This window comes from Molossus molossus, unplaced genomic scaffold, assembly GCF_014108415.1.
Source record: "Molossus molossus isolate mMolMol1 unplaced genomic scaffold, mMolMol1.p scaffold_m16_p_15, whole genome shotgun sequence".
NCBI classification, from domain to species: Eukaryota; Metazoa; Chordata; class Mammalia; order Chiroptera; family Molossidae; genus Molossus; species Molossus molossus.
Genome location: NW_023425350.1, coordinates 67850329 through 67862959, shown reverse-complemented (window position 1 = coordinate 67862959; position 12631 = coordinate 67850329). Strand labels below are relative to the sequence as shown.

Below are 12631 nucleotides of genomic sequence, written 5' to 3'. Positions count from 1 at the left end.
AAAATATTTAAGACAATTGTATTGAAAAGTGGGGCAGGGGAAGGGACCTAGAGGAAAGTGAGGTGTCTACACTGCAGCTGAGTCATAAAATCCTGACACGTCGAGACCAGTGGATTAGAGTAAGTTACATCTGTATATTGTATAACATCTAGAAAAACCACTAAAAAAACTATAGAGCAATATATCAAAAAACACTACACATAAATCAAGATAGCCTCTTTAAAAATGTACCAGTAATTCACAGGAAGGTTTAAAAAAAAAGAAACAGAGGAAACAGAACGATAATAAAACAGCAGAGTGAAGCCCTAACATACCAACAATTACTTTAAATGTAAATGGTCTAAATACACCATTTGAAAGACAAATCTGGCAGAGTAAATAAAACAATGTGTTGTAAAGATATGCTGCATACAAAAAAACAAAAAACAAAAAACGTTATTTCAAATCCAATGTATGTAGGTTGGAAGTTAAAAGAAAGGAGGGAAAAGCTACACTATGTAAGCACAATACACTCATTCCCCCGCCCCAAAAGCCGGAGTGACTATATTATCAGATAAAGTGGGCTTTTACAGCAAGCAGTGATCAACAGGATCCATCCAACAGGAAGACAGAACAATTCTCAGTACCAAACAACAGTACCTCAAAATACATGAAGCAAAATCTGTTAGACTTCAAAGGAAAAATGGACAAATCTACTATCATGGTTGGTGATTAACACCACACTCCTAACAATTAGCAAAATTGCTAGACAGAAAGTCAGCAAGGAAGAAGTGGGCAGGATGCAGAGGAAAAAAAGTGAAAATTGGTGGAAGAAATACCAGACACTTAGGACATGCACATGTATCAGTATCATTGGCAGAAAGCAGCGATAAGCGGAAACGACTTCTGACGAGAATGAGCAGAAAGCGCCGGAGGAGGACTGCACCTGAACATCATGACTACAGAAGAAACACACCACTTCCAAACAGGCAACAAAGACACAGAAATTGTTCCAGACTGCTCACCTTGTTTGTCACCCATTCAAATGCAGACGAAATCAAGAGAGGGCAGCAATGGAAGAATTAGGAAAGACCTTCAAGGGCAAAGAGGTCACTCGAGACGAAGAGCTATGGCCACCCACACTCTCACATTCCCAACGGCTATGCGGAGATGCAAAAGCTGGACAGGGAAGAAGGCTGACAGAAAACAGCGGAATTATTTGGAAGAAGGTGCAGGAGAAGAGCTCTCGGAGACCTGGACCACCAGAAAGACAAACGAGTAGAGCACACTGAGCCTGAAACACTGTGGGAGGCAAACAGGACGAAACTGTCCTACTTGAGACACATTGTGAGAAGGCAGGTTCTTTGGAAAAGACAACAATGCTGGAAAAAAGAACACAACAGGAAAACAGGAAGACCAGATATGAGATGGACAGACCCCATGATAGAAGCTACAGGCGTGAGTCTGCAGGAGCTGAGCAGACTGCTGCGGACAGGACTCAGGACATCACTCTTTCATGGGGCCACCAGGAGTCAGACAACCGAATGGCGCGTAACACACACACACACACACACACACGCACACACGCATGAAAAAAATTACCCCCTGACCAAGTAGAATGTGTCCCAGGCATGCGAGGTAATCAATGTAATAATGCACCTTATCAAAAGGCCCACAAAAGCAAATTTGTGACCATATTTGCTTTTGGTCATGCAAAATAAACATTCTATAAAACCCATTCTAGAAACCATTCATGATAAAAACTCGGCAATCAAGGAATAAAGAGAAACCTCATCTTTTTAAAGAGCATCTACAAGATACACTTAACATGTACCTAATGGTTAAAGACTAAAAGCTTTCCCTCTGGGACTGCAAAAGGGCAAGGAGGTCTGCTCTGACCACCTGCACGCAACTCAGCACTAGACGTTCCAGCCAGCGCCAAAGGCAAGAAAAAGAATACAATGCACACAATCAGAAAGGAAGAAATGAAACTGTGTCTATTTGCAGATTACATGATTATGTAGACAGGATGCCCAAGAAATGTACAAACAACCTTTAGAATTAACGAGTTCAGCAAGGCTGCAGGACACAAGATCAACACACAAAAATGAATTGCATTTCTATATACCAAAAATGAACCTGTGGAAGTGGAAATTAAAAATACAATACCACTGCCCTGGCTGGTTTGCTCAGTGGTTAGAGCTTCAGCCCGTGGACCAGAAAGGCCCAGGTTCAGTTCCCACTAAGGGCACGTACCTTGGTTGCAGTGTGTCCCTGGCCCCGGTTGGGGTCGTGTGGGTGGCAGCCACTGGATGTTGTCTCTCTCTCTCTCCCTCCCTCTCTCCCTCCTGCTCTATCTGAAGATGAATGCAAAGAATGTCCTCGGGTGAGGATAAAAAAAAAAAAATAATAAAACTAAAATACAATACCACCGATAACTGCTCCCAAGTAACTAAAACATACAAGACCAGCATGCGGAAAATGGCAAAACCTAAAGACCCAAATACTCGAAGACCTGCCTGTGTACGCATTGGAAGATGCAACATAGTCAAGATGCCCGTTCTCCCCCAAACTGATCTGTAGGGTTAACACAATTCCCATCAGAACCCCAGTGGCAGTGGTGAAGGCACAAACAAGCGTATTCTAACATTTACATGGGAAGGCACAGGACCTAGACCGAACAATTCTGGAAAATTCTGAATAAAATGTGAGGAATCCCTCTGTCACGCCTAGCATACAACCAGCCACAAGCAATGGCGTTGGTGCCGCGTTGGCGGAGGAACACAAAACAGAATCCAGAAACAAACTCACACAAACATGCCCACTGATTTCTGACAAAGGTACAAAGCACTTAGACGGAGAGTAGATAACCTTTTCAAAAGACGGTGCTGGAAAGAATAAACAACTGATCTGAAAACCTCATACACCTTACAAATGAACTCAATGTGAATCACAGATCTAAATGTAATATACAAAACTAAAAAAAAAAAAAAAAATCTGATACCCAGGGCTTGATGAGGTTAGATAGACTGCACACCAACCAGAAACACAATCCATAAACAGAAAAACTGATTAACTGGACTGCATCAAAATAAAAACCTCTGCTCTATGAAGTGGATGAAAGACAAGCTACAGGTTTTCAACAGGTCAATGGTGACACTGTGGTACACCCACACTGTGGAATACCACTTAGCAATCAACACCAAACCACCACTGACACACACGTTGAGTGGGTCACAGGAACTATGTGGAGTAAAAACTGCCAATCCCAAAAGGTCATGGTAGAGTATGACACTATTTCCATAGCGCAGGAGAAATGACAAGTAAAGTGGTAAGTGAAACTGAGCAGTGGTTGTCAGGGATCAGGGAGCGGAGCGAGGTAGCTGTGGCTATAAAAACCCGCCAAAGAGTACCCTTGGATGAAGCTGTACCGGATCTTGACTGTGGTGGTGGTGACACAGACCGAAGCAAATGACAAAATCGCACTGAAGTAAACACGTATTCACGGCGAGAAGTACATGTGGATCTGGTGAGATCTGAATCAGGTAGCTGGATCCTATCAATGTCTTTGCTGGTGGTGGACATTATACTATTGTGCAAGGCACTGCCACTATGGGGCACAGAATAAAAGGTATGTACACAGGCTCACTCTGCATTATTTTTTATAATTGTATGTGAATCCACACTTATTGCAAAATAGTGTTTCTAAAAAAGATGTCAAACTGTCTAGATGTTATCAATCCTTAAATTTTATTTGGAACCAGTAAAGAAAATTTTCTTTTCCTCTTGTCACTTTCTGGACCTACAAAATGTCCAAACTAGTGAAGACAGGAACTGAGTCTTCACAAAGAAGATTCTATCTTCAGGCTTCAGGAAACCTTGAGGTGCCTGAGGAACCAAACCACCCCACCTTCCACGTGTGAAAGTCTGTCTGTACCATGAGTTTAAATCAGTAAAACGAAACGCATACTCGTAGCTATCTACAAAGCTCATGAATGTTTAAGATGCTTACAAAATGAGGTCAATTACTTTCCCTCTCCTAAGTCAACAAAAGCAACCAAAGGAGGAAGTTTCATGGAAACGATGTGATCTGAGTGGGAAGAATCAGACGTTTTGGGACATGGTTCTCCGTCAGCTCTGAGGAAAGGCTAGTAGGCGCATCTTGAATGCCTCTGCACAGCTGAGGATTTGCAGAACTGAGCTCACAAACGGAAAGACCAGCTAAGAAGAGAGTGTGCAGGACCCTGAAGGACACAAAGAACACAATTCCTACGAGGAATTCTGATGTGCCAGGGACAAGTGTAAACTTTAAGTCATTTACCAAAATGACATGTGGGAGTTCATTACTAGCATTCACCTCTATACTGACGTTCCTTTACTCGTTCTTCCAATAGCACTGACTACACCTTCTAGTGCACAATTTGTATTAAAACACGCCTGGGCTGAACGCATGCTCAACAGAAAGGCACTCAGCCACCAATACCCGTCAGTGGTTCTGACTCGAATCATCAGTTCTTCCTCGGGGGGCTTCTGGGGCTGCATCCTCCCAGGGGGAAAGGGCACCAAGTGGAAAGACGATGCTCTCTCACACTTATTCTCTGAACGTATCCGCACAGAAACCAGAGACGTGGAGGAAACCACGACGGCATTTCTGACGCGGACACCTGACTGCTGTGCGTCCCACACAGAAGGCCCCTTCTCATGGACACAACACAGAAACACCCACACACGCTGTTTTCTACCCAAGTCTCTGAGCAGAAACTGTCTGTGGACCTGGGTGCCCTTGGCCAAGGAGAACCCCCTTCCGACCCTCACATTCATGTCCCACTGGTGGAAAATGATCACAAAGACTTCTTTGTGAAAAACATATTTTGCAATAAATTACCAAAAGCTTCATTGACAATCTTAATGGATGTGGCTGAGTAAGGAACACAACACGGCCAATGAGAAGAGAAGCCGATCTACAGACTCAGTAAATGCAAGTGGCCTGCAGGAACTGGACTATTATACGAATATCCAGGAAAATGTACGGACCACAAAGATGGTAAATGCTATTCCACCTAACACATTCACCTCTGACTGTCCTCTTCTCCCACCAGCCCCCAGTTCCCTCTACCCCAGCTCAGCCCCCCCTCCCAAGAACTAATTCTGAAAACTTACCTAGTTCCATTAAGTTCAGACACACTCCTTATAACTGATCGTTTAATCCTATACATTATTACCACACCAATCTACTGAAATGTAGTTAATACTATAAAACTACACCTCAGGATCCATTACTGTACTTCACAGGCATAACCATAACTTTGTTCAATAATTCAGATTGTGATCTCTAAAGCTCTCCATCTGTCATCTCAAGTAACGGTGCTTATACCTTATAATTAACTCGCTAAGGATGTCACCAAAAAAGCAATCATACCACCCTTACATTAAAAAGTACACCAACTCACCCATACCTGGTTAACAAGAAAAAGAAACTATTTCTGTGCATTAAGCCACCACCTGCAGACTGGTTTGGTCTACAGTGAAAAACTAAGTTTTCGAAAGCTCCATAAACCCACAGGCTTTTAAACACACACACACACACACACACACACACCACTGAACCCTGTGAACTCATTTAGTGAGTAAGAATGCTGTAGGCTCATATACTTAGGATTATTTTCAAGAGCAGAAAAGCATTTTCAAGCACCAAAAACTTCTAAGGCTGAAATGAGCTCAGGAGGTATACCAACAGCAATAATAAAAGGAGTAGCAGTAATACAATGTCTGGCTCCTTTCCTTGAGGAGGGGGGTCCTAAAAAAGTGCAGTCCTTCCTTGGCACCCTTAGAAGTTGGTTCCAGGACTCCTGAAGATACCAAAACCCAATGATGCTCCAGTCCCTTATATAAAATTGCACGTAAGCAGTATTTGCATGTAGGCGACAGCAGGGTGTACCTACTACACATCTCTTGTTTGTGGATTCAGAGTAATGTTCTGCACATGCGTGGCAAGTTCAAGCTTTGCTTTTTGAAACCTTCTAGGTTTTTCTTCCCACCAAGTATTTCCCACCCAAAGTTGGTGAGCCCTCCTTAGATGTGAAACCGGTGGATGCAGAGGGCCGACTGTATTGCTTAGCATTTAGCATAAGACTCAAAGACAAGTGTAGCTGTCAGTGTTTTTGTCACTTGTGCCTGCCATGTACCTACCAGGTGTGCACAACCTCTGACAAGTGACCAACCCTCTAAGGTTCTTTCTCTCTGACATGGCGACAGACCTTCACAGGTCTCACCTCACTGAAAGTTATGAATACCAAGCCCTATCGAATTTGCAAAGGCAAGATTTGTCATTGTGTACCAGCAGTTAGAAGTCTCCTCTTGTGACGCTATCAAGTGTCACTTATATTTTAATAGAATCAATACTGAATTTCTTAATCGATAATGCTGCCAACTTGCTTGGATCTGGTCAAAGCAGGACTAATCTGGAGCAGAGGTAAACGAGAACCAGCTGAATACCGAAGACATGAGCCTTTCCCATAAGTGGGAAACAGAGATGTGAACCCACACACTCAACCCCCTTACTGCTGGTACTCCAAGTCACATGCCAAGGGTCAAGGGTCTATTCAAGCCTGTAGATGTTTTTAACTGGCTTTTACAGTGTTTTGAAAGTTCTAAATTAGTTGCTGATGTTTAAACATCAGGACATCTGGTATTAAAATCTGCATTCTTGGATTACCTTGCAATATAGGAAAACCTACCACTGAGACCACACACCCTCAGGGCCACAAGTGGGGGCAATGGCTCTCCAGTTTACCCTAATCCCACCAGGTCAGCTTCCTCATTGATGGTATTGCCTAGTGTTTCTGAGCACTGATGTTTGCCACTCCCAGTACAAACCCTAAAATTGCCTTTCATCCCTGAAATATAAACCCACAATCTAATCTCATTAGGACTACAGTATGTCCAAACTCTGAGTAAATAAAATAAACCCAAGGAAGAATTTGATTAGAAAACACACCATGTTCATGGTTCTATGTTGGCACTGACTGTATGTCAGTTTTGAAAATGATTAATTTGTCTCATCTCTTTCTTCCCACTTTTGGTTACATTAAGCTATCTGCTATAATTGACGGGAGTCCCTTCCAAGTGGAATGTCATTAATAAGTAAATCTTAGTGGAGAGAACTCGCCATGTCATACGCTTAATGACAGCAGCAGGGACTACATACAGCTTTGCTGCCCAGCAAGCTGATGCTTAGACCTCAACTTACTGCTGCCACAAAACTTGGTATTTTTTTAAATGTTGGTTTGATGTTTTATTTGATACAGCCTCCATTCCCATCAAAACATGAACTAAATCAGTAAGAAGATTCTGAAATGGGCTGCAAATGCCACACACAGCCTCCGAGTAGATATTCAAACCACAAGTCCACTACCCCTTACCCGGATCTGCTTACCCATTGCATTGAGATAATGGTTGAAGGCCTGGCAAGGAGGACTCGGGGTTTGTGTTGATTTGTCACAACTCATGGGTGCCGGGCTCCTGTCTGTGTCAAAAGAGAAATACCCACTGGAGGATCGAGACAGCAGGGAGGATCTTCTCACAAAGATGAAAAGCGGGGATCTGGTAGCAAAAGGCCCAGGACTGGCCGGTGGGGCCAGCGGGCCCTGAGGGCTGCCGTGGGGGCAGCGGTCCCCTTCGCCTTCAGGATTACCTTGTGGTTCTATCTCTACAGCAGTGGGGGCCCCAGGCCTGAGCTGAGGAGGCCTCTCCGTAGGCTGTAATTGTCCACCTTCTCTGCCACATTCAGAATTTACATCGGAAGGTTGTTTTGCCATTTGGTCTTTTTTTCTGCAAGTAAAATAAGAGGTAAGATTACCTTAAGCAAAATAATAATCACAAGTATCCAAATTAGCTAATTTTTATCTCCTCATGAAAGGTTAACACCAAGTCATTTAACAGTAAGTCACCACTTGTATGTTTCTGACAATCTCCCAAATAAGAACAAAAATACACGTAAAACAATAAAAGTATTATTACTTGTGTTGTGGGGACTAAATTTCCTGCCACCAAACAAAACACAGTGACAACATCAATGACTTGTGGGGTTGGTACTGGAACACAGACACAAGTTTTGGGAGAGGCAGCAGTGTCTGAATTTTCTTCATAGTGCTCAGCGCAAAGCCCAGTGGCCTGAGCCAGAACCCCTGGAGGATTCTGATTCCTTGGTTCCCAGGACTAGACCCTGCGCTTGGGGCACAGGAGTGCGTGCAGAGGCAGCGACTGCAGGGGCTGGCCGCATTCCCCGCTCCGGCCCCATTGTTCTGCCGAAAGTGCTGAGGGCAGCAAGTCTGGGGAGGTTTGGCAAGGGCCGTCCGTCGTAGTAAGTGCGTCACAATAGAGTTTGTAACTCCGAGCCCGCTCGGCCGCTCTGCTCCCACCCGCCCGCCCACCCGCGGTTCTTCCCTCGGGGGCAGCGCAATGCACCCACCGGGCAAAACTTCCTCCAAGTCCACCCGCACTGTTAGGCGAACACCTTCAAATATGGGGTCCCCGAATCCGGCCCCAGCGCCTCGACAACTCAACAGTAACCCCGCACGCTAGGCGACCCCGGGCGCGCGGCTCCTTCGCCCCGAAGATTTTCCCTCTCCCCGCGAGCAGGCCGAAACTCACGTCCGCCCCTTCCCTTCAGAGCGTCGCGTTCGGACCCGGGCCCCGCGGCGTCCGGCCCGCACCCTTCGCCGACCCGGAGCCCCCAGACCGTCACCGCGAAGGCGGCGCACAAGACAAAGCCCGGGACCTGCGCTCAGAGGCCGCGGGGCGGCGCAGAGCCCGCAGCTGGCCGCGCGCCCGCCGCCGCGATCCGCTGGGCTGCCCAGGGCTCCACGCGCCGTGACTCTGTCCCGCACCGCCCCGGCCGCCGCCGCCGCCGCCGCCGCCGGGAACATCCTCCCCTCGGCCGCTCCTCCCCTCGCGCAATGCGCCCGCCGCCGCCGGCTCCGCCACCTCCCCGCGCCGCTGGCGCCGGTGCCCGCGCTCCCAATTGGCCCGCGCGCGCACGCTCCGCGCCTCGGCCAATCGCCGGCCCCGGCGGGGGCGGCGCCTACCGGCTAGGCCGCCAGAGGCGAGGCGATTGTTGACAAATTCGGCTCTGAACACGGCGCGGGCAGTGGCGGGGACGACGGCTTTCAGGACTCTGGGCCATGGAGGCCCAGCTACCCGGCTACCCCTCTGCTCGTCCCGACGCCGCGCGCGCCTCAGAGACTCCCGCCGTCCCGTGGAGTTAGTCACCTGGAGACAAAGCAAGAGCCGCAGGCGGTCCTATGACTCTGGTCCTGGACGCTGGCCGCCTCCTCCCGCCCCCCGCCCAGGTCCACTTAGAGGCCGTCCCCTCCCCGCCGTAGCACTCCTTTCCATCTTCCTCCCTGTGCACCGCGGCCACGCACCAAATCTGAGCGGGCAACCCCAAGGGCAGAGCACCGCCAGTAGCACCGCGAGGGGTCTGGTTGCGTTTGGGCACGCCCGAATAGCTAAGACCGCCGGACCGGCCCCACGGACGTCCAACGTGTCGCCCCGGTGGTCTCTCGCTGTCCGTGGCTCGTGAGCCTGGCATCGTTCGCAGAGCGATCACAGATGGGGCAGGGACCCGGACATGTCCGAGAGAGTGGACGCAGCGGCTGCCCCGACCCCTCGGCCTGATGTACACGAGAAAAAGCCGAATTTCGTCAGTGAGTCCCCCGCACAGCTCTGCAAATCCCCCGGGTCGAGCCCGCGCGCCAGAGACCCGCTTGTACCGCGCGGCCCGCGAGACTTCCCGGCCGGGCGCTTAGCTCACACGGCGCAGCAGCCTCAGCTCCCGGGCCGGCGCGGGGAGCGCTCGCTGCCTCTCCAGCAGTCCATCTGAAACGCTGCACTAACCCGCGGCCGCATCGCGTTCTGGTCCACGGTTCCACTAAGCGCTAGCGGCTTCCGCACGACGACCCCTCCCCAAAGTAGACCTGCCCGAAAGAGGACCCGACCCGCTCTGATCGCCGCTTCCCGCCGGGCCACAAGCGGGACGGGGACGTGTGTCCGGCCAGCACGTGTGCGTGAAGCGGGCAGGAGGTGGAGCGTGTGGCTCCGGGGCCGGTCATCCACCCGTCCCGTCCCACCCCACGCCCGGGGATCCGGAGGTATTTACCTTGCGTTTCTCAGTCCGAGAGTCAGAGTCAGACATTGGGGGGGCGCGGGCCAGGGGAAGGCGCCGAGGTGGTGGCGGCGGGAGCGGGGCGAACCGAACAGCCCCAGGCGATGCTGGCCGCAATGGGCAGGGCGCGCCGAGCGTCTCCGAGGACCCGGCGGCGGCGGTAGAGGCGACACGGACCGGGGCGATCGGACGAGCTCAAGACCTGGAGCCAGCACGGAGCGAAGTGAAACCTGCGCGGCCCTGCAGCCCAGCTCGGTCCCGCGGCCCCACTCCCGCGCCCAATCACTGTGGACCCCGCCCCCGCCAAGTCCCGCCCCGCTCCGGTCAGCCCCACCCCTTCGCGCAACGATCCCGGCCCCTTGGCTCTGCGTCCTTTGGAGCGCGCTAGCTGCCGCAGGTAAAGGCGGGGCGGCCAGCCGGGTTCCCGCTGCGCGCGCCGCCTGCCCTGCCCCAGCCGGGTGTGTTTACCGAGTGACTCGAGCTGCCGGCAGTTCTGTGTGCACCCATCCCCCACCCCAATGTGCATCCTCGCCTCTCCCCTGCCCGGTGGCGGCCGCGGTGTGCGCGTGGAACAGAGGGGGCGCTCCTGGCACAGTGAGCCAGCTTGGCCGCAGCCGCCCGCCAAGCCTTAGGAGGTTGCCCAGAGCTCTGGACCCGCTGCTGGAGTTTCTCTCAGCTGCGCTAGGGCAGGCGCCAGGACGGGTTGGAGAAGGGCGTCTCTGCGCAGTCCCCACTCCCAGAGTCAGGGTCTCCGGCGGGACCCGATATTCAAGCTGCTCATCTCTCTCCGGGTCGTCCTCCATATGCCACCCGCAGGGCCACTCAGCCGTTCTCCCGCGCCGGACTTTGGCTAAGCGGCGGAGCCCTTCGTGGGCAGAGACCAGAATAGGGCGCCGAGCGATCCCCAAAGCCTCTTTCCGCAGCCCGGGTGTGAGACGGGAAGCGAGCGCGCACCGAGCAGGTAAAATAAGGAAACGAAGAAAAAACTTTAAAATAAATATTTTTAAGAAAAAAAAGAGAGAGAGAGAGGATCAAGAAGAGTCACGGCCTTCAGGTGGGAGAGAGGGTGGTGCCTCCGCCGAGTTGGGATCCTCCAGGATTTCTGGGTTCAGGGAACTGTTCCTGGGCATGGAAAGCGCTGTGGGGGAACGCACCCCCAGCCCCTCGGTCCTGCTGGCCTTGTACCTTCTTTCTTGGAACCCGCACCCCACTTCTCCTTCCCGCGCGCCTACGGTGTTTTTCGGGGTCCACACCTCCACCTGTTCTTCCAGTGCGCGTCCTGCGCTCCCCCTCCCTGCGTTCCCCAGGCTTTGCCACACGCAGCGCGGGAGTAAGGGTAAAGACGGTCGGGAGAAGGGACAGCACTCGCCGTGAGGGAGCTCAGGCTAGATGCGTTGAAGAAACTCAATTTAGTGGCCTCCCTAACCAGCACCCCGGACCGGAGAAGGGAGGGTCCTCGGTGCTGTTCTGCCCTCTGGCCACTTTGGTCAGTTTTTGTTTGTAAACAGATATAGAAGGGCAGCGTGACAGCATCAGCTCCAGATTAGTCTCAGCTCATCCTCCGGCGAGTCCTGAACAAGTGGCCAGGGGTGGGGCGGGGGGTAGATTTCGCTGCAGGAGGGTAAGAACAGGCATGGACGCGGCCGGTGGACGCTGGCAGCGACCGGTGGCCTATCCTGACCGCGGCTTGGAGCATCCACTCCGGATCCTAGGTGGCAGCCGCTCAGCATAGCACCGGGAACAAGCCATGGAACCGGTTACGGTCGCCGGGAGCCCCAACTTGTCGAGGCGCCGCGCTCTCCGTGGGCCTAGGCAAGGCAGGCAGGAGCCGGAAAAGAAACGCGCAGTCGGTGTCGTCTACTCCCGTGCAGCTCCACCGCCCCCGCGCTGCCCGTTCTAGCGACCCGGTGAACACTTTAAAAAACAAAGGCGTGAAGGAAAGCAACCTGTTATGCACTTTTATCTGGCACACAACCAGAAGGTCGGCCCGAAGGCGGCTGCTTACGACACCCAGACTGTACTGGGGAGCTTAGGCCAATGGCCCCGCGTTGGTGACCGGGAGCCCTTCCTTCCCAGTTTCGCAATGTCCGAAGGCCCTCCTGAAGCCGGCCCGAGCCCAGAAGAAGGGCTGCGTGAGGAGGGAGTTGGGCATCAGGGAGCGGTACCTTCTCCAAAACAGGTGGAGCGGAAGGACGGAGGGTGGCTGGGACAGAGAGGGCCACCGGGATCTGAGACGTGGGAAGTCCGCAGCCCTCGCCAGGCACACGGGCATGGGGTGGGTGGTCTCTCCAAATTCCGAAACCTACTTCCTGCAGTGTATTGCCCGGCCCGCCTCCCCGCCCTTGGCGAGCCGCGAGCGTCGTTTCATTTCTTTATTAAACAGGGTATCTGCGCTTCTAGAGAACAGTACAGTCGCTCTTGGTGAAAACGTTTTCCGCGCGCGCTGTCCTGCGGCCAGGGTGCCGCGACCCTCAGAGGACCAGCCGA

At 51.5% G+C, this 12631-nt stretch overlaps 1 protein-coding gene across 2 annotated transcripts in view; it reads right to left on the bottom strand.

Moving 5' to 3' along the window:
• Positions 1–10257, bottom strand: part of BCL2L11 (BCL2 like 11) — a 37132-nt gene extending 26875 nt beyond the window's left edge. The window contains exons 1-3 of one of the 2 annotated variants that reach the window (XM_036263180.1): positions 8632–8906; positions 7673–7809; positions 7415–7504 (exon numbers count right to left, since the gene is read on the bottom strand). In XM_036263180.1, the coding sequence (XP_036119073.1) occupies positions 7415–7504; positions 7673–7809; positions 8632–8906 (502 nt within the window). Of the gene's footprint in view, positions 1–7414; positions 7810–8631; positions 8907–10138 lie in introns of those variants that run through there. The other variant, XM_036263181.1, reaches the window with a different exon arrangement.
• Between the last annotated feature and the right edge of the window lie 2374 nt (positions 10258–12631).